The 22,619-nt window shown below is 45.0% G+C and overlaps 1 protein-coding gene across 1 annotated transcript in view; it reads right to left on the bottom strand.

Moving 5' to 3' along the window:
- The window catches only part of LOC139366904 (semaphorin-5A-like), a 289,344-nt gene that overhangs the window by 20,932 nt on the left and 245,793 nt on the right, over positions 1-22,619 (bottom strand). Inside the window, exon 16 of the mRNA XM_071104648.1 lies at positions 8,010-8,235. Coding sequence (XP_070960749.1) covers positions 8,010-8,235 — 226 coding nt within the window. The remainder of the gene's footprint in view (positions 1-8,009; positions 8,236-22,619) is intronic.

Genomic DNA, 22,619 nt, shown 5'->3' with positions numbered 1-22,619 from the left:
AGTTTGGGCTACACACTAATATGACCCCTCTGTGGAAAGGTAGTTGTTTTTCTCTAGGACACCCCCACGGGCCTCACAAGACTCATCTGAAATTCCCCGGTACCAGTTGGAAAGAAATGTATGGAAGTAAAATATGGAGACTCTTTAGTGCCAAAAATAAGCTGTTAAATACAAATGTTTCCTGATCTTTCTTACATCTCTCCGATATAGGTGTAACAGTTTTCTTGAGGTGAACGAGAGGCGGACCAAACCGCAGTGTGGTTGTTATTCATTGTTCTTTAATAAAGAAACTATACATGAATAAACTAACAAAACAACAAACGTGAGAAAACCTAAAACAGTCCTATCCACTCAGATCACACCCTGACCAACCAAAACATAGAAACATACAAAGCAAACTATGGTCAGGGTGTGACAATAGGACAGACACTTCACAACAAACTTCCTTTAGATTTTTTTGATTCTCTGAAAGAGATTCTCTGTTTTTTTTCAGAGGACTATATGAATCTGTTATGCAATGCGTTTGAATATGCTAATAGCAGTAACGCCATTTATTATATTTCTTGGAGATACTTCAAGGGGTTTTAAAATTTAAAATCAAATAGCTAAATGATCCTTGTTATGACCTTCTTAAAACAATCCCCCTCCTTAGACTCTTATGGACTCGCTGAACAACTGTAAAAGTACAAATATTGAGAGTCCCACTGACAGTGTCCCACACATTCACACACAATTGAGATGAGATCAGAAATGTGTGTGTGTGTGTGTAATCCAGAAAATGAACAGCTCAGTTGGATTACAGTGTTAAGCCACAGCGCTGTGACAGTATTCCCACAGCTGTCATCTGGATTGTCAAACACTCGCCCCAGGGATCGACTCAGGGAGACGCTTAGTATGTGTGTGTGTGTTTGTGTGTGTGGTTGTGTGTTTGTGTGAATCGCTTATTAAAAGTTATTGAGAGGGCAATGAAAACTCCCACTCTGATGGGAATGGGGAACAGAGATACATATGCTGTCAGTCAGTCAGTCAGTCAGTCAGGCAAGCACACACACACACACACACACACACACACACACACACACACACACACACACACACACACACACACACACACACACACACACACACACACACACACACACACACACACACACACACACACACACACACACACACACACACACACACACACACACACACACACACACACACACACAGTCTTGTACAGCTAACCTTGTGGGGACACACAATTCAGTCCCATTCGAAATCCTATTTTCCCTAACCCCTAACCCTAGCTCCTAACCCTTAACATAATTCTAAGACTAATTCTAACCTTAACCCTACACCCCATAGAAATAGTATTTGACCTCGTGGGGACTAACAAAATGTCCCCAGTTGGTGACAGTTTTGATGGTTTACTATTCTTGTTAAATACGTCCACACACACTGTAACTAACACACAGTGATTAGGGCTAATAACTAGGAGATGTTGTATTTACATTTGTCTGGGGTCAACAGAGGTAAGACAGATACAAGGAAGTGACTCAGGGGTTTATAGTGAAGAGATTGTCAGATCTATCAACCTGATCTTTGTCAGCAGCATACCACCATGCATCCCACTGCTAGTTTGCCTCTGAAGCTAGGCAGGGTTGGTCCTGGTCAATCCCTGGATGGGACACCAGATGCTGCTGGAAGTGGTGTTGGAGGGCCAGTGGGAAGCACTCTTTCCTCTGATCTAAAAATAATGAAAAGTGACTGGGGACATTACCCTGTGTTGGGTGCAGTCTTTCGGCTGGGACGTTAAACAGGTGTCCCGACTCTCTGTGTTCAATAAAGATCCCATGGCACTTATCGTAAGAGTAAGGGTGTTAGCCCCAGTGTCCTGCTTAAATTCCCAATCATATCATTATAGCATCATTTTTCATCCCCTCTCCTTCCCACTAACTATTTTCCAGGTTGTTGCTGTAACTGAGAATGTGTTCTCAGTCAATTTACCCGGTTAAATAAATGAATAAACATCTATAAACTATCTGCTAGAGAGACTTTAACATCTCATCTCATCTTTAACATCTCAGACTGCTACTGTGTATCAGATCAGCTGTACATGTGGGAGTTATTGAACTAGTAATCCTGTATAGTGTTCCTATTAATAAGGGATTGAAGTCAGTCCCAACAGTCAACAATTGCGGGCGAGAAAGGGAAAAATATAAACTTAAAAAACATTAAGATCGGTCAGCGGGCTAGTCAAATCAAATCAAATGTTATTGGTCACATTCACATGGTGAGCAGATGTTATTGTGAGTGTAGCGAAAAATCTTGTGCTTCTAGTTCCGACAGTGCAGCAATATCTAACAAGTAATCTAACAATTCCACAACAACTACCTAATACATACAAATCTAGTAAAGGAATATATGCATATAAATATATGGATGAGGGATGGCCAGGCAGCAAAGGCAAGATGCAATAGATGGTATAAAATACATTATATACATATGAGATGAGCAATGCAAGATATGTAAACATTATTAAAGTGACTAGTGATCCATTTATTAAAAAGGCCAATGATTTTCAAGGCTGTATGTATGCAGCAGCCTCTCTGTGCAAGTGAAGGCTATTTAACAGTCTGAGGGCCTTGAGATAGAAGCTGTTTTTCAGTCTCGGTCCCAGCTTTGATGCACTTGTACTGATCTCGCCTTCTGGATGGTAGCTGGGTGAACAGGCAGTGGCTTGGGTGATTGTTTTCCTTGGTTATCTTTTTGGCCTTCCTGTGACATCAGATGCTGTAGGTGTCCTGGAGGGCAGGTCGTTTGCCTCTAGTGATTCGTTGTGCAGACAGCGCCACCCTCTGGAGAGCCCTGCAGTTGTGGGTGGTGAAGTTGCCGTACCAGGAGGGGATGCAGCCCAACAGGATGCTCTTAATTGTGCATCTGTAAAAGTTTGTGAGGGTTTTAGGTGAAAAGCCAAATTTCTTCAGCCTCCTGAGGTTGAAGAGGCGCTGTTGCGCCTTCTTCACCACACTGTCTGTGTGGGTTGACCATTTCAATTTGTCCGTGATGTGTACGCCGAGGAACTTAAAACTTCCCCCCTTCCCCACTGATGTCCCGTCAATGTGGATAGGGTGGTGCTCCCTTAGCTGTTTCCTGAAGTCCACGAACATCTCCATTGTTTTGTTGACCTTGAGTGATAGGTTGTTTTCCTGTCTCCACACTCCGAGTGCCCTCACTTCCTCCCTGTAGGCTTGTCTTGTCATTGTTGGTAATCAAGCCTACTACTGTTGTGTCGTCGGAAAACTTGATGATTGAGTTGGAGGCGTGCGAGGCCACACAGTCATGAGTTAACAGGGAGTACAGGAGGGGGCTGAGCACGCACGCTTGTGGGTCCCCATAGTTGAGGATCAGCGAAGTGGCGATGTTGTTTCCTACCTTCACCACCTGGGGGCGGCCCATCAGGAAGTCCATGATCCAATTGCACAGGGCGGGGTTGAGCCCCAGGGCATCAAGCTTAATGAGCTTGGAGGGTACTATGGTGTTGAATGCTGAGCTCTAGTCAATGAACAGCATTCTTACATAGTGTCCAGATGCAATAGGGCAGTGATGGCGATTGCATCGTCTGTGGACCTATTGGGGCAGTAAGCAAATTGAAGTGCTTGTCTGAGCACAGGCAGAAGTAATATATCTGTGCTCGCTGTGATGTCTGTGAGCAGGGGAGACTAATCTGTCTCAGAGAGGGCCTTCGCCTCAGAGCGTCTGAGCTGAAACACATCACAGAGAGACGACGACACTCTGACACACTCGCCCGAGTGTGCCAGAGAGCAGAATAGCTGATTAATTTACGAACGTGCAACACCCGTTGAATATGACCGGTGTCTGTAAATGTTGGCAAAAAACGAATAGTTAATTAATCAAGAATGTAAATGCCGTAATTCCCAAACATTCTATGAATTTATGAAACCGGGAAAATTACCATATCTAAGTGCTCGCGTGTCAGAAAATGTAAAAAAAAATTACGAAAAACGTGTCACATTCTCCCTGGGGTGTATTATGAACAGATTTGAATAAGATTTAATGTTGCTAAAATGATGTCAGTTCCACTTTAAGGAAAAACTACAAAGGAGAACACATTACATTAATAATTACTGAGTAGATACGAGGAGAAAGATCTCTTAATCAATTAACATCTTAAGTAATTAACTAAATAACCATAATTAAGCCCTTAATCGCCGCTAAAAATGACTATGTATGTCCAATAAAAGCCATTCTCACTGCTTGGCTTAATCTTATACTCTTTTTCTATCTCATCTAATTTAGATAGATAGTATCCCCTCAACTGAGGTGACGAGAGACGAAACCAAAACCAAAGGTGTTCAAACACACTTCCTAATCTAACATTTTAATTATTTCCTGAGAAAAAGGATTTAGCATTCCGTATCGGCATGAAGCAGGTGTGAGTTGCGTCTGGGATGAAACATGTGACTTCAAAAGCAGTTAAAATTGCCAAATGTCAGCCATTTCTGATCCCTCTGATCCCTCTGATCCTTGCATGACAACCATGTTGACGTTCTGCAGAAACGGAGGAAGAAACACAGATCAAAAGACCTGAAAAAACATCATTCATATCAGTGACTCTTAGAGACTCACCTGTATTTTAAAGGTCAGCTCCAGAAGGTTGGAACAGTTTGCAGGGATGGTCTCTCATAGTCATATTGTATGTATACAGTATAATGTATAAATATAGTTTTTGCCTGGACTTGTCACATGGTCAGGTAAACCTCTTGGTCCTTTAATTATATATTTATACATGAAGGTAAACCTCCGGGTCCTTTAATGATACATTTATACATGTACAGTCGTGGCCAAAAGTCTTGAGAATGACACAAATATGAATTTTCACAAAGTCTGCTGCCTCAGTTTGTATGATGGCAATTTGCACATACTCCAGAATGTTATGAAGAGTGATCAGACGAATTGCAAGGAATTGCAAAGTCCCTCTTTGCCATGTGAATGAACTGAATCCCCCCCAAAACATTTCCAATGCATTTCAGCCCTGCCACAAAAGGACCAGCTGACATCATGTCAGTGATTCTCTCATTAACACAGGTGTGAGTGTTGACAAGGACAAGGCTGGAGATCACTCGGTCATGCTGATTGAGTTTGAACAACAGACTGGAAGCTTCAAAAGGAGGGTGGTGCTTGGAATCATTGTTCTTCCTCTGTCAACCATGGTCACCTGCAAGGAAACACGTGCCGTCATCATTGCTTTGCACAAAGGGCTTCACAGGCAAGGATATCGCTGCCAGTAAGATTGCACCTAAATCAACCATTTATTGGATCATCAAGAACTTCAAGGAGAGCGGTTCAATTGTTAAGAAGGCTTCAGGGCGCCCAAGAAAGTCCAGCAAGTGCCAGGACCGTCTCCTAAAGTTTATTCAGCTGCGGGATCGGGGCACCATCAGTACAGAGCTTGCTCAGGAATGGCAGCAGGCAGGTGTGAGTGCATCTGCACGCACAGTGAGGCAAAGGCTTTTGGAGGATGGCCTGGTGTCAAGAAGGGCAGCAAAGAAGACACTTCTCTCCAGGAAAAACATCAGGGACAGACTGATATTCTGCAAAAGGTACAGGGATTGGACTGCTGAGGACTGGGGTAAAGTCATTTTCTCTGATGAATCCCCTTTCCGATTGTTTGGGGCATCCGGAAAAAAGCTTGTCCGGAGAAGACAAGGTGAGTGCTACCATAAGTCCTGTGTCATGCCAATGGTAAAGCATCCTGAGACCATTCATGTGTGGGGTTGCTTCTCAGCCAAGGGAGTGGGCTCACTCACAATTTTGCCTAAGAACACAGCCATGAATAAAGAATGGTACCAACACATCCTCCGAGAGCAACTTCTCCCAACTATCTAGGTTGGGAGAATTTGGTTGACGAACAGTTTGGTGACGAACAATGCCTTTTCCAGCATGCTGGAGCACCTTGACATAAGACAAACTACATGATTCCATATGTGTTATTTCATAGTTTTGATGTCTTCACTATTATTCTACAATGTAGAAAATAGTAAAAATTATGAAAAACCCCATGAATGAGTAGATGTGCCCTAACTGTTGACTGGTACTGTAGGTAAACGTGGTGTGGGTGTATTAGTTCCTTATTTACTGATGACTACTGGAGTTTTCCTATTTCCAACCACTATACAGAGGCAGTGTGGTTTTATGTGTGTGATAATATTTCATGCGTTTCATTGGAGTATAAACCACTGTCTCTGGCTATCTGTCTCTTAGGGTTACTGCACTGGTCACTATCTATTGTGATCACGTCTAGGTACAGGAGCCTCTGTATTTTACACGCACACACACACACACACACACACACACACACACACACACACACACACACACACACTATCAGCCTGCTTTATCACCATCTTCTTATAAATGCCTTAGGTGTGTGTGTGTACGTCGACTCAAATCGATAGCTAGTAGCCCGCTGCTCACTGTAAATCTTCGTTGGGCGACAGTGCACTCTATTCCCACCGGGTTCTCATCATCTCTGGAGGATTGAAGGGGACTGAGGGGTCTTTGGCTCTGTGGCCCCATCACACACATCAATACGGAGCTGATAACTGCAGGACTGGCTCTCTGTGTGACAAAGGTTAACTACTGATTCTGGGTCTAAAGGAATCTGTCAGGGGATGATCACAAGCAGGCACACACACACATGACGCGTACGTAAACACACACACACACACACACACACACACACACACACACACACACACACACACACACACACACACACACACACACACACACACACACACACACACACACACACACACACACACACCTTTTTAAAAGGGTTGATAGGTTTTCAAGGGAAAATCAAGTGGAAATGACAAACTCCAGAAGCCTTTTTAAACTTCAAATGCACAATATGGTAAAAAAAAATGTCCTGCACTGCAGGAAAGTTCTCCTGCAACAGGGTGATCAGATTAAGATCCTACATCTGTAGTTTCCTCCAACATCTTAAATTAATCAAAATATTTCCAATCAGAAAGATGTCAGATGTCTGTCGCTCCTCACAAGACTGGGAGTTTACCAGCTGCACCGCCATGTCTGCCATCATTGCTTTGAACCTCCACAGTCATTAACTTCAGAGAGCATGAGAGTAAAGAGAGGGAGACAGAATCGCTTTGCATGTGGTAAGCTTGAACTGTCTTTCCAGGGCCCACCCAGGGATGAACTTTGGGTGGGTGGGTGAACTTTCTTTCCAGGGCACACCCAGGGATGAACTTTCGGTGGGTGGGTGAACTTTCTTTCCAGGGCCCACCCAGGGATGAACTTTGTGTGTGTGTGTGTGTGAACTGTCTTTCCAGGGCCCACCCAGGGATGAACTTTGGGTGGGTGGGTGAACTTTCTTTCCAGGGCCCACCCAGGGATGAACTTTGGGTGGGTGTGTGTGTGAACTTTCTTTCCAGGTCCCACCCAGGGATGAACTTTGGGTGGGTGTGTGTGTGTGTGTCTGTGTGTGTCACACAGACATGCAAATAATTCGGAAACAAATCCAATTTTGATAAACTCCCATATCTATTGGGTGAAATATCACAGCAGCAAGGTTTATGACCTGTTGCCACAAGAAAAGGGCAACCAGTGAAGAACAAACACCCTTGTAAATACAACCCATATTTATGTTTATTTATTTTCCCCTATGTAACTATTTGCACATCGTTACAACACTGTATATAGACATAATATGACATTTGAAATGTCGTCATTTTTTTGGTACTGGTACTGAGTGTAATGTTTACTGTTATTTTTTTTATTGTTTGTTTCCCTGTTGTTTCTCATCTATTCCACTTGTTTTGGCAATGTGTTACCGTGCCAATAAAGCCTTTATATTGAATTGAATTGAGTGGAGAAGTGAATGAGTGTGTAGATTCAGTTGAATATGTCATCTGAGAGAACCATCACCACCCGACAGAAGTCAATTGAGGTTTATTATGAACTGCTCTACTCACTGTCAGTAGAGCATCCAGTGGAGCCGTCCCTGGAGCAGTACCTCATCTCTATCCTCTGTCGGCCCACCTCCAGCAGCGCAGCTTCAGGGACACGGGCCTTACAGGTGTACCGGAACCGCTGCTCGTAGTGACCGCCGTTGTCCGAGATGTTGACCGGCGTCCAGGGGGTCCAGGGGGTGGTCTTCTTCAGGTCAGAACAGGGCAGGGTGTTACACGACTGGTACTCCTGGAGAGAGAGAGAGACAGAGAGAGAGACAAAGAGAAACAGAGAGAGAGTAACAGAGAGAGAGAGAGAAACAGAGAGAGAGAAAAAACAGCAAGAGAGAAACAGAGAGAGAGAAACAGCAAGAGAGAAACAGAGAGAGAGAAAAAGCGAGAGAGAAACAACGAGAGAGAGAGAGAAACAGTGAGAGAGAGAGAGAGAGAGAGAGAGAGAGAGAGAGAGAGAGAGAGAGAGAGAGAGAGCGAGAGAGAGAGAGAGAGAGAGGGAGAGAGAGAGAGAGAGAGAGAGAGAAACAGTGAGAGAGAGAGAAACAGTGAGAGAGAGAGAGAGAAACAACGAGAGAGAGAGAGAGAGAAACAGTGAGAGAGAGAGAGAGAGAGAGAGAGAGAGAGAGAGAGAGAGAGAGAGAGAGAGAGAGAGAGAGAGGGAGAGAGAGAGAGAGAGTAGGCTTCGAGGGGACTCCTATGGTAGGTACACCTATAGCTCATCTCTTGGCAGTAGTACTGTAGACTACTTTATCACCGACCTCAACCCAGAGTCTCTCAGAGCGTTCACAGTCAGCCCACTGACACCCCTATCAGACCACAGCAAAATCACAGTCTACTTAAACAGAGCAATAATCAATCATGAGGCATCAAAGCCAAAGGAACTGAGTAACATTAAGAAATGCTATAGATGGAAGGAATGCAGTTTGGAAACCTACCAAAAAACAATTAGGCAACAACAAATTCAATCCCTTTTAGACAATTTCCTGGGTAAAACATTCCGCTGTAATAGTGAAGGTGTAAACTTGGCAGTAGAAAATCTTAACAGTATATTTGACCTCTCAGCTTCCCTATCAAATCTAAAAATCTCAAATAGAAAACCGAAGAAAATTAACAATAATGACAAATGGTTTGATGAAGAATGCAAAAATCTAAGAAAGAAATTGAGAAACCTGTCCAACCAAAAACATAGAGACCCGGAAAACCTGAGTCTACGCCTTCACTATGGTGAATCACTAAAACAATACAGAAATACACTACGGAAAAAGAAGGAACAGCATGTCAGAAATCAGCTCAATGCAATTGAAGAATCCATAGACTCTAACCACTTCTGGGAAAATTGGAAAACACTAAACAAACAACAACAAGAAGAATTATCTATCCAAAATGGAGATGTATGGGTAAACCACTTCTCCAATCTTTTTGGCTCTATAACAAAGAATATAGAGCAAAAACATATACATGATCAAATACAGATCTTAGAATGATCTATTAAAGACTACCAGAACCCACTGGATTATCCAATTACATTGAATGAGTTACAGGACAAAATAAAAACCCTCCAACCCAAAAAGGCCTGTGGTGTTGATGGTATCCTCAATGAAATGATCAAATATACAGACAACAAATTCCAATTGGCTATACTAAAACTCTTTAACATCATACTTAGCTCTGGCATCTTCCCCAATATTTGGAACCAAGGACTGATCACCCCAATCCACAAAAGTGGAGACAAATTTGACCCCAATAACTACCGTGGAATATGTGTCAACAGTAACCTTGGGAAAACCCTCTGCATTATTATTAACAGCAGACTCGTACATTTCCTCAATGAAAACAATGTACTGAGCAAATGTCAAATTGGCTTTTTACCAAATTACCGTACAACAGACCATGTATTCACCCTGCACACCCTAATTGACAACCAAACAAACCAAAACAAAGGCAAAGTCTTCTCATGCTTTGTTGATTTAAAAAAAGCCTTCGACTCAATCTGGCATGAGGGTCTGCTATACAAACTGATGGAAAGTGGTGTTGGGGGTAAAACATACGACATTATAAAATCCATGTACACAAACAACAAGTGTGCGGTTAAAATTGGCAAAAAACACACACATTTCTTCACACAGGGTCGTGGGGTTAGACAGGGATGCAGCTTAAGCCCCACCCTCTTCAACATATATATCAACGAATTGGCGCGGGCACTAGAAAAGTCTGCAGCACCCGGCCTCCCCCTGCTAGAATCCGAAGTCAAATGTCTGCTGTTTGCCGATGATCTGGTGCTTCTGTCACCAACCAAGGAGGGCCTACAGCAGCACCTAGATCTTATGCACAGATTCTGTCAGACCTGGGCCCTGACAGTAAATCTCAGTAAGATCAAAATAATGGTGTTCCAAAAAAGGTCCAGTCACCAGGACCACAAATACAAATTCAATCTAGACACTGTTGCCCTAGAGCACACAAAAAACTATACATACCTTGGCCTAAACATCAGCGCCACAGGTAACTTCCACAAAGCTGTGAACGATCTGAGAGACAAGGCAAGAAGGCCATTCTATGCCATCAAAAGAAACATAAATTTCAACATACCAATTAGGATTTGGCTAAAAATACTTGAATCAGTCATAGAGCCCATTGCCCTTTATGGTTGTGAGGTCTGGGGTCCGCTCACCAACCAAGACTTCACAAAATGGGACAAACACCAAATTGAGACTCTGCACGCAGAATTCTGCAAAAATATCCTCCGTGTACAACGTAGAACACCAAATAATGCATGCAGAGCAGAATTAGGCCGATACCCACTAATTATCAAAATCCAGAAAAGAGCCGTTAAATTCTACAACCACCTAAAAGGAAGTGATTCACAAACCTTCCATAACAAAGCCATCACCTACAGAGAGATGAACCTGGAGAAGAGTCCCCTAAGCAAGCTGGTCCTGGGGCTCTGTTCACAAACACAAACACACCCTACAGAGCCCCAGGACAACAGCACAATTAGACCCAACCAAATCATGAGAAAACAAAAAGATAATTACTTGACACATTGGAAAGAATTAACAAAAAAACAGAGCAAACTAGAATGCTATTTGGCTCTAAACAGAGAGTACACAGCGGCAGAATACCTGACCACTGTGACTGACCCAAAATTAAGGAAAGCTTTGACTATGTACAGACTCAGTGAGCATAGCCTTGCTATTGAGAAAGGCCGCCGTAGGCAGACATGGCTCTCAAGAGAAGACAGGCTATGTGCTCACTGCCCACAAAATGAGGTGGAAACTGAGCTGCACTTCCTAACCTCCTGCCCAATGTATGACCATATTAGAGAGACATATTTCCCTCAGATTACACAGATCCACAAAGAATTCGAAAACAAATCCAAATTTGAAAAACTCCCATATCTACTGGGTGAAATTCCACAGTGTGCCATCACAGCAGCAAGATTTGTGACCTGTTGCCACGAGAAAAGGGCAACCAGTGAAGAACACACACCATTGTAAATACAACCCATATTTATGCTTATTTATTTTATCTTGTGTCCTTTAACCATTTGTACATTGTTAAAACACTGTATATATATATATATATATAATATGACATTTGTAATGTCTTTACTGTTTTGAAACCTCTGTATGTGTAATGTTTACTGTTCATTTTTGTTGTTTTTCACTTTATATTTTCACTTTGTATGTTGTCTACCTCACTTGCTTTGGCAATGTTAACACATGTTTCCCATGCCAATAAAGCCCTTGAATTGAATTGAGAGAGAGAAACAGTGAGAGAGAGAGAAACAGTGAGAGAGAGAGAGAGAGAGAGAGAGGGAGAGAGATAGAGAGAGAGAGAGAGAGAGAGAGAGAGAGAGAGAGACAGAGAGACAGAGAGACAGAGAGAGAGAGAGAGAGAGAGAGAGAGAGAAACAGTGAGAGAGAGTTTATTGGGTCTGGGAACACACAACACAAACACTCAAACAAACAAAAACAAAGTTAAACATCAACTAAGAACACCACACCAAATCTTCCTCCACAGTGACTAAACACAACAACTACTGATTATCCATATGCTCATAAACAGATCAATGTTATTAACCAGTTGGTAATAGGCAAACACAACCCTGTCTCGCTGCCAACATTCCCTCCAGCATTCCCAGTACATCCACAGACTCCTGTCCCTGATCACTGTTCTTCGTGTCTTCCAAATGTCGAATTTAGCTGCCCCTGACACTAAGTTCAGGAAGAGAACTACATCCATTCAAATAAACCTGTACTTTAGCCTAAATATAAACAGTTGGGATTCAGACTAAGCAGAGAATGGACACCCCTCCCCAACAGGAGGATCCAGGTGTACCAGATAAATATTGGACACCCCTCCCCAACAGGAGGATCCAGGTGTACCAGATGCATATTGGACACCCCTCCCCAACAGGAGGATCCAGGTGTACCAGATGCATATTGGACACCCCTCCCCAACAGTAGGATCCAGGTGTACCAGATGCATATTGGACACCCCTCCCCAACAGGAGGATCCAGGTGTACCAGATGCATATTGGACACCCCTCCCCAACAGTAGGATCCAGGTGTACCAGATGCATATTGGACACCCCTCCCCAACAGGAGGATCCAGGTGTACCAGATGCAGAATGGACACCCCTCCCCAACAGGAGGATCCAGGTGTACCAGATACATATTGGACACCCCTCCCCAACAGGAGGATCCATGTTCCAGGTGTACCAGATACATATTGGACACCCCTCCCCAACAGGAGGATCCAGGTGTACCAGATACATATTGGACACCCCTCCCCAACAGGAGGATCCAGGTGTACCAGATATATACTGGACACCCCTCCCCAACAGTAGGATCCAGGTATACCAGATGCAGAATGGACACCCTTCCCCAACAGGAGGATCCAGGTGTACCAGATACATATTGGACACCCCTCCCCAACAGGAGGATCCAGGTGTACCAGATACATATTGGACACCCCTCCCCAACAGGAGGTTCCAGGTGTACCAGATACATATTGGACATCCCTCCCCAACAGGAGGATCCATGTTCCAGGTGTATCAGATACATATTGGACACCCCTCCCCAACAGGAGGATCCAGGTGTACCAGATACATATTGGACACCCCTCCCCAACAGGAGGATCCATGATCCAGGTGTATCAGATACATATTGGACACCCCTCCCCAACAGGAGGTTCCAGGTGTACCAGATACATATTGGACACCCCTCCCCAACAGGAGGATCCAGGTGTACCAGATACATATTGGACACCCCTCCCCAACAGGAGGATCCAGGTGTACCAGATACATATTGGACACCCCTCCCCAACAGTAGGATTCAGGTGTACCAGATGCATGTTGGTAGCTAAAGCTCCATGTATTATCCTCCATTGGAGAACATCTGTCCTCTTGTCAATAGGCAGTTTATATAAAGACCGCCAACAGCCTTTTGGGGAGGCAGCTGGACCAAACACACTCGCTCACCTTGTTGATTTTACACCTTCCAGGGAAGATGCATGAGACACTTTTACACATCTTATGTACATGTCGTTCTTTCCCACCGCCATGAACTCCCCCAGCTCTGGGGTATGGAAGGAAAGCAGCATCCCCACGTTCTCCTCGAATGCCCCCGCACTAACAATCAGCGCAGGGAACACATAATCCAGACCCTCTGTCCACCTATCGGAGTTGGACGTATCAGTCACATACTGATGATGAAGTGCTGGCAAGGAAACTCAGACCTCCAGCTGCGACCTTCCTCAATAGGCGAGATGATCGGATCCCCGCTCTTTCTCCCAGCTCCTCCAACGATCTGCTCCTGCTCCGCATCAGATGACCCAGCTTAGTACACCCCACACCTAATAAGCATGAACGTAGGCTGGCTGAACCCATAGCACGGGACTGGATGGCAGTGTTGTAAAAAAGAGGCTCTTCAAAAAGCCACATCCCTGGTGGCGTGCCGGCCTTACGGGACTTGACAAAAACTCTCCAAGCCTGCATAACAGACCCATAGAATGGAGTCAAGCCAGACAATCCCCCCCCCCCCCCCCCCCCCCCTCTCCTCATCAATGTATAAGCTGCATCGACCCAGCTAGAACCGTCACAGTACAACAGTCTCTGGGCTGCTTGAAGCCGGAAAGCCAAGATCCTAGAAGAAATGTCCACCAAGCCTTGCACACCCTCGTGCAGTGTCAGGTACAGGGCTGCAGCTTTAATCCAGTGTTGTCCAGAACAGAAGAAACTGACAAGGGTCCTCTGAACCTGTTGTATCAGGGCAGGGTAGAGGCGGCTAGATTATTGGCTACCAGCACCTTTCCCCTATAAGACAGCTGGGGTCGCACCCATTTTCACCTAGACAATCTGGCACACACATTCTCCACTACTCCCTCCCAGTTAGGGTTAGGGTTAGGGTTAGGGTTAGGGCGTACACCTTTAGAGCGTTTGAGAGAAGCTTAACACCCTCAGCCCCTGTAATAAAAACTATCACATCATCTGCATATGCAGACAGTGCTATCGTGGGACCCTTCATTACCCCTGGCACAGAGAAACCAGTAAGCCTCGCTCTTAAAAAACAACACATTGGTTCAATTGCCAGACAATATAAATGCCCTGAAATTGGGCATCCCTGCCTAATACCCCTATTGACAGGGATGGGGCAGCTCAAACCACCTCACACCTTCACCATAAACAAGGCCCCAGTATATACTCATCCCCAAACCAAAAGGCTTTCATTGTTTTGAACAAGTACTGGTGCTACTGAAACTGGAACATGGTCAAAATATAGAGAGTAAGCAAACCCACATTCACATCAGACAGTTTACAAATGTATAAAACATCTCTTATCAGAATCAAGTTGTCAACTATAGAGAGGTGAGGTCCACAGTAAGACTGGTCCTTGTGTACCAACAGCCCCAGATACTCTTTCAACCTGTTTGAGAGACATTTAGATATAATTTCATATTCTGCACACAGCAATACAGTTTTTTAAAAGATCAAAATCCCCCTTTTTTGGAAACAACGAAAGCACAGCACGTTGACAGGATACAGGAAGAGAACCCTCATGAAAAGATTCACACACCACTTCATAAAAATACCCCCCAATAGACCCCCAAAAGTGCTTCTAGAACTCAGATGGTAAACCATCGATGCCAGGGGCTCGGCCTGATGAGAGCTGCTAAACTGCAGTGGGCAGCTCCTGCAGTGTAATGTCAGAGTCCAAAGCAAATCTCTGCTCAGGGTCCAATTGAGGATGTCAATGTGACAACTGTTCAACACACAGAGGATCACAATCCTCCAGAGGACAGAGTAGAAATCCACGGCATGTTGGCGCATCTCACCGTCATCCGTGGTCACCTTCCCACCAGGGAGACGAAGACAGACCATCTGTTTGCATTGCAGTGTTGACTGCCCTAGCGGTAAAAAAAAAGCTCTAGGAGCATCCATATCCTTGAGGGTACCTCAGTTCATGTCTCTTGTCCTGTAAGTTCATGACTAGTCTCTTTAACTTCAATACTAGACAGAGCAGTTTACTGATGACAAAACAAACGTATTTGGGCCTTCCCAACCTCCCACCATTGTCTCGACTCAAAATTCTATTTAATAACCTTACATTTTTTCCAAAACAACAAAAACTTTTCACAAACTATGTGTCATGTAATAACTTAACATTAAAATACCAATAAGGGAACCTTTGTGGACAGGACAGGTGAAAATCAACAGTAACAATATGGTGATCAGAGAAACCCACAGAAGTAATGTCACACCTTCCAACTCTACTACAGTAGTGATCAGATACATACAACCTGTCTAACCTTCCAACCCTACTACAGTAGTGATCAGATACATACAACCTGTCTAACCTTCCAACCCTACTACAGTAGTGATCAGATACATACAACCTGACACCACCTTTATTAAGTTTTAGCCATGTGTACTGCCTAACTTCTGCATTTCTTTCTCTCCACACATCAGAAAGCTCAAACTAAGCTAATAAACCAGACAGGCAAGTAGCAGGTGAGGTTCTTCAGCGGTGCGATCAACAGTAAAATCCACGGTACAGTTCCAGTCACCCCCTAAAACCATACACCCCTCTTGGTCACTGTCCGGTTTCCTTTATTTGATCAAATACAGCAATACGCTCTGTACCCTCATGAGGAGCATAAACATAAAATAATACAAATAAAAACATAACATCCCCCTTGACCAATAAAACCTGACCCGTGACAATCTCTGTTGTAGATACCACAGACACCCCTAAGCCGGAGGAAAACAAAATGTCCGCCCCAGCACTGAATTAGTACCATGACTGAGTATATTTTTATTTATTTATTTTATTTATTATTATATATGCTGCCCCTCCCACCACATACCCCAGTCAACCTCGTTAGCCTCATCACTATTGTCGTGACGTTGTATTAGTTAATGTGACGACTGTTGTTCATCGAATGATTAAAGTTTCTAATTGCGTGATTAACTGAATCAAGCAATTATTAACTCATTAACCTGTTAACCAATTATTAACTCATTAACCTGTTAACCAATTATTAACTCATTAACCTGTTAACCAAATATTAACTCATTAACCTGTTAACTCGTTAACCTGTTAACTCATTAACCTGGGGCACCATGGGAAAACTAGTTTTTATTGAGTTTCTATTTCCCAAATCAACTCAAAGAATATCAGAATATCGATTTTACAACAGCCGCTATTTGTCAGCTATGCTATTCTAACCCTTGCCCCAAACTGCCGCTCTTATGGGTCAGAATACAATGATGTAATTACATGGGGATGATCTCCGAGGATTCTCTGCGTGGACCGTTCAGGGGACCGTTCAGGCTGCTCGATGACCCACTACTCCGGCGCACCTCTCTGATCGTCCTCCCGATGTCAGTGTCCTTTTGGCTTAGGAGTCTGTTCCCTCACCCTTTGCTCTGGAAGGGGTCTTCTGAGGACAGAGAGCTCTGTAGCTCAGAGCTCACAGCATAGGAATGAAACCCTTCAGATACCACGATTCGCTGGGATTGGATGCTAGGGGGTCCGGCTTGAATTCACCCACTTAGACAAAGCTACTCATCCGTAGCTTGGGTAGAAAATGATTTATTTGTCTTCAAACTTGCGTTAGGTTCTGGGTTCGTTGACTTTTTAGACCTTGGCTGCAGCTTGGGTCACGTAGTCTTGTCTGTGAATTCTTTACTCACAGGTTTTATACCCTTGGGTCAGAAGTAGGCGTAACCGCCTTTAGGGCAATTCCCTGGGTGTACCAAGTTAATGAGGGCAAGGTCTAGATTTCAGTCAAATCCAATTTTAGACAACTAACTTCACATTTCATCTTTACCAAAACGTTCCCTTTGATTTGGACATTTTCCACACAACGTACAATGTATAAACATCAAACATATACTAGGAAAACTCTTCACGTTACAATTTTTTCGTAATAACGTCATCTATTAACCTTTAATAACAAAAAAAAAATTACATTTTCATATTCCATCTATCGTCATGCCCACCATTGTGGCTGACGAAAACCATTGTTCCAAAGTCCCTTTATTTCATGTTTAATGTTCTGAGGCTGGTTCTCCATAGTAACAGGAGGAAAGGAATTTGTCTGTGGCCTGAGATTTACCAGGGGCGTGAGGGGTCATAAAACACCCACATCTTCACACCCCTAGACCTCTCCTCCTCTGTTGGGGTTGAGAGATAATCTGTAGGGTTGTGGTCTCCTGTAACCTGACCTGGTCAGTACAGTCATGACACTATGCACCTCCTGAAGAAAAACTACATCAAGCCTTTTCTGTTTTATTACCAAACCCTATTATTACTGTCCCTTCCCCCATTAATATTGAGAGAATCTACCATTACTACCTCTATATAGTAAAAAGAAAGGAAAAGCAGAAGAAACCACAAATAAACCAGACAAAGACAAAAAAAGCACCCTATGAGGCATGATAATCATCGTTGTTTACATTTTCTACATGTTTCCCACTACCTTTTGTTGCCGTGGCAGCAGTAACACATTTCCTCAAGTGGAAACGCTTCTTCACTCTCGACTGATCTAACCCCACTGTCTTCTCTAACATCACAGCTGACCTCACAAACTTCTCAACATCAAGAAAATCTGCCAATTTAATTCTAAATTGAGTCGTCGCCAGCTGCTATCATCTCAACAAGGATATCAGAAATGTCCATATCCTTCTCCTTATCCACCTCAACTGAGGCCACAGACCCCTGACTCCCCTCAGCCACATCCCTCTCAACACTCCCCACTTGCACCCCATCACTCGTACCGGGCATCTCCTCCACTACCTGGGAGACTAGCCCACCTGAACCCCCTCCTCTACCCCATCCCTCGTACTGGGCATCTACTCAACAGTCTGGGGAAATGGCTCCCCAGATCCATCGTTACCTCCTAAAATATTTTTCTTCTGCACATCTGGTACAAGCTGCAACTCAGTACCCTCAACACAAACAACTTGTTCCTCAGCAACGGGTGCTTGTGGCGGCTCTACCACTGTCGGCCCACCTCTCCCTACATCATTGAGCCCAGGCATTACGAGGACCACCTGCGCCCCTCCCTCCGCCTTCTCCCTTTTCGGGCAAGCATGTCGCTTACGGCCAACATCCCCACACTCACAACACTGTTGACTACCCGTACTAGCATAAGCCATACACAGTATGTTGTCATACTTGACTTTAAACGATAACTCTGCTCCGGTGAGTCCAAAAACATAATCACCTGTTGCCGAAACGACATAACCTGTTTCAGAGCAGTGTGTTTGCAACCCAGCGGGACAAGTTTAAATAAACTTCCCAAACCTCAACGCTCCAATAGCTCATTGGGAATAAAAGGTGGTACATTCTGAAATCGTAAGCCTTGATGAAGGAGAAAAATAAGTACATCATGCTCAACCATCTGGTCGACAAGACACTCTTCTTATAGAAGTGCACCATGCTCAACCATCTGATCGACAAGACACTCTTCTTATAGAAGTACACCATGCTCAACCATCTGATCGACAAGACACTCTTCTTATAGAAGTGCACCATGCTCAACCATCTGATCGACAAGACACTCTTCTTATAGAAGTACACCATGCTCAACCATCTGATTGACAAGATGCACAAGCAACGTTTTCATAGCCTCTCCTACCGTGACCAGAGACTCCTCCACAGTGACAGTAGCTTCAGTAACACACCTGAAGCCATGCCAAGGACTGCGTCCGCATGTGGGTCGCCATCCTCACCAAAACCAGGTGCAATACCAACAAGAAATTCAATATACGTAATTATACCATGCATAGAAAAAGGAAAATCACCAAGAAAAGGAAACAAAAAGGAAAGACAGGTGATCTAATGTCAGACACCACTCGCACTCTCTCATACAATTCCCAGCATGCACCAACATTCCCAGCATGCAGAGAGACTTTGACTTTTGACTTTTGGTCTTTCTTTATTGAAACATTCTCAATTCATTTAAAACTCACCCCCCACTCCTAAAATAAAAAAATAAATAAAAAAATAAATAAAAAATATATCCTGTACTGCATTCATGTACCATACTCATCATTCCATCTACCACATGATACAAAAACCCATACACAAAAAACCCTCTCCTACAACCGTATATCCAAAACATCTTCCCCAGCAATACAGACAGCCCCCCCAACACACCATATCTCCTCAAACATCTCCACACATTTGATCATTTTATAGAACTCAAACTCAACCCTAAGGCGCGCAGAGACCATCCCATTAAACAGTAGTAAAGGGTCTGTTATCCCCCCACCTTTAACCCTGTTCCTCCTTGTTAGCCAAATAGCTAACTTTGCCTGAGCAAACAGAAAATTCAACAAAACACATTTTTCTTTCTCCTTACTCGAATACCTGTATCCCATTATAAACATCCCAACAGCAAAAACCACCCCCAACCTGTCACACAGACATTCCAACAGAGACATTAATGGCATTAACCTGGTGCACACAGAAAACACATGAATTACAGTTTCTTTCATTTGACAGAAAGGACACCCCTGCCCAATTCCCGGATCAACCCGTGCCAACCAGCTGTTAGTGGCCAGGGCTCCATGAAGAACCCTCCACTGGAGGTCCCCTGACCTCTTTGGTACTGGGGGTTTGTAGAGCGCCCTCCATCTAAAACCCACCATACTCTCCGCCCCACATACCCCCTGCCACTGATGTGCCTTCACTCCTGTTAGGCTTCTAATGCTCCTAACCTTAACGCAGAGGTTGTAGAGGGCTTTACCTCCCACCCCCTCAAACTCCCCCAGGCTCGGAGTGTTAAAATCTAACAAGTCCTCCAGACCCCCTTGCCAGTCTCCAGTCTCTGCCATCACCTGCAGTGGCGGGAACATTGGTGGCCCCTCTCCCTTTGGCCTCTCAAACACCCCCCTTACCGGCTCAGACAGTGCCTCCTGGACCTCCTCCAGGAATCTCTCCAGCAGCCTAAGAGACGTTATTCCTGTTTGTTGCGCCAAGACCTCCGGGGTTTTCCACCCCTCCTCTCCCAGCAGTCTCAGGTCACCCAGCCTTTGTAAACCCCCTGCCATCAATTGCCTCTGCAGGGTGGCCGACTGAACCGATCTCAAAGGGATGGCTGGGTTGTGGAAGATAGGCTCCTCCCACACCCACTGCCCAGGCTCCACACCCCCTTCTCGTGTGGGCCTTAGCAGCTGCCAGGCCCTCAGCACCGCAGAGTAAAACTCTGAGAGACCTGCTGTACTCAGCCTCTCCAGCTTCATGAGGAACAGCTGCCGGTCCAACCCTAATCCGCCAGCTCTCCTCAGCAGCGCGCATGCTGGTTCCCTCCAGCCAACATCAGTGTGGTACAGCAGTCTCTGCACCGCCTTTAGTCGGAAAGCAGCCATCCTGCTCTCCAGCTCCACCAGGCCCTGTCCTCCTTCGTGGACGGTCATGTACAAAACTGCTGCCTTCAGCCAGTGATGTCCCGACCAAAAGAAGTCCACCAGCTTGCGTTGCAGGTCTGCAAGCAGACCGGCGGGGGGGTTGAGGACAGCCAGTTTATGCCACAAGGAAGATGCCACCAGGTTGTTGATTATCAGCACCCTCCCTCTATATGACACTTGGGACAGGAGCCACCTCCACCTGGCCAGTCTTGACACCACTGCCTGTGACAGCCCCTCCCAGTTCTTGCTGACCCACCTCTCCGAGCCCAGGTACACCCCCAACACTTTAAGCCCTTCACAACCCCACTGCAAACCCCCTGGAAGCAGAGGAGGAGCCCTATCCCCCCATGCCCCACATAACAGAGCTTTGCTCTTTCCCCAGTTTACCTTAGCTGATGAAGCTCCCTCGTACACCTTCAGACTAGTCTCTAGTTCCTGCATATCTTGCCCATCCCTGACCATCACAGAAACATCATCTGCATATGCTGAGACTGCTATTCCTGTCACCACATCCATGCCTGTCCAGCACACTCCCCGCAGTCTCCTGCGTAGCAGTCCTAAAAAAGGCTCAATGGCTAGTGTGTACAGCTGCCCAGATAGAGGGCATCCTTGTCTAATACCCCGTCTCACCCAGACTGGCCTACTGAGCCCCCCTCCCACCTTAACCATACATGACGCCCCAGCATACAACAGCTTCACACAGGTCACAAACCTCTTCCCAAACCCAAACACAGACATCACATTAAACAGATACTCATGATCCACTCTATCAAAAGCCTTCTCTTGATCTAAAGAGACCAGTCCAAAGTTCACATTAGAACCTCTCGACAAGTCCAACATGTCCCTAATCAAGAACAAGTTGTCCGTGATTGAGCGTCCCGGTACACAATATGTCTGGTCCTTGTGTATTATAGAGTCCAGATGGGACTTCAGTCTGTTAGAGAGGACCTTGGCAAAAATCTTGTAGTCCGCACAGAGTAATGCCACAGGCCTCCAGTTCTTAAGTTCACACAAGTCCCCTTTTTTGGGCAGGAGAGTCAGAGCCGCCCGACGGCAGCTCATCGGCAACTCTCCTACCCCGACGCATTCACGCAACACGCAAAATAAATCCTGTCCAATTGTTCCCCAGAATTTTTTGTAAAATTCCACTGGAAGTCCATCGACCCCAGGTGCACGACCGGGGGACATCTGGGTTACTGCCTCTGCCAGTTCATGTGACAACAGAGGAATGTCCATTTCATCCCTCTGTGCCCGAGAGAGCTTAGGGAGTCCTGCGAACAAGACCTGAGCACACATAGGATCACACATTTCTGCCCTATACAATTCAGTATAAAACTCCACAGTCCGCTCCCGCATCTCCCCCACCACAGAGGTCACCCGCCCATCAGACAGCCGTAGACAATGCATACCCTTGGCTTCACTGCTCTGTCTTTCCAAACCAAAGAAGAAGGAGCTGGGAGCATCCATCTCCTTGAGCATGGAGAACCTAGCTCTTACAAGTGCTCCCTTTGCTTTAACCTGGAAAAAACTGCCCAGGTCCCTACGTAATTCGGCTAAGTTAGCCTGGAGGCCTACATTGCCTTGCCCCACCATCTCTACCTCCATCTCACTAATACACCGCTCTAGTTCCCCCAATACTCTCCTAGCCTCTGAGGATGAGAGAGCAGTATACTGTTGACAGAAAAGCCTAATTTGCACTT

The sequence above is a fragment of the Oncorhynchus clarkii genome, chromosome 15 (genome assembly GCF_045791955.1).
Source record: "Oncorhynchus clarkii lewisi isolate Uvic-CL-2024 chromosome 15, UVic_Ocla_1.0, whole genome shotgun sequence".
Taxonomy (NCBI): Eukaryota; Metazoa; Chordata; class Actinopteri; order Salmoniformes; family Salmonidae; genus Oncorhynchus; species Oncorhynchus clarkii.
Note: the sequence above shows the minus strand (reverse complement) of the source record. Positions and strands in the feature narration are given on the sequence as shown.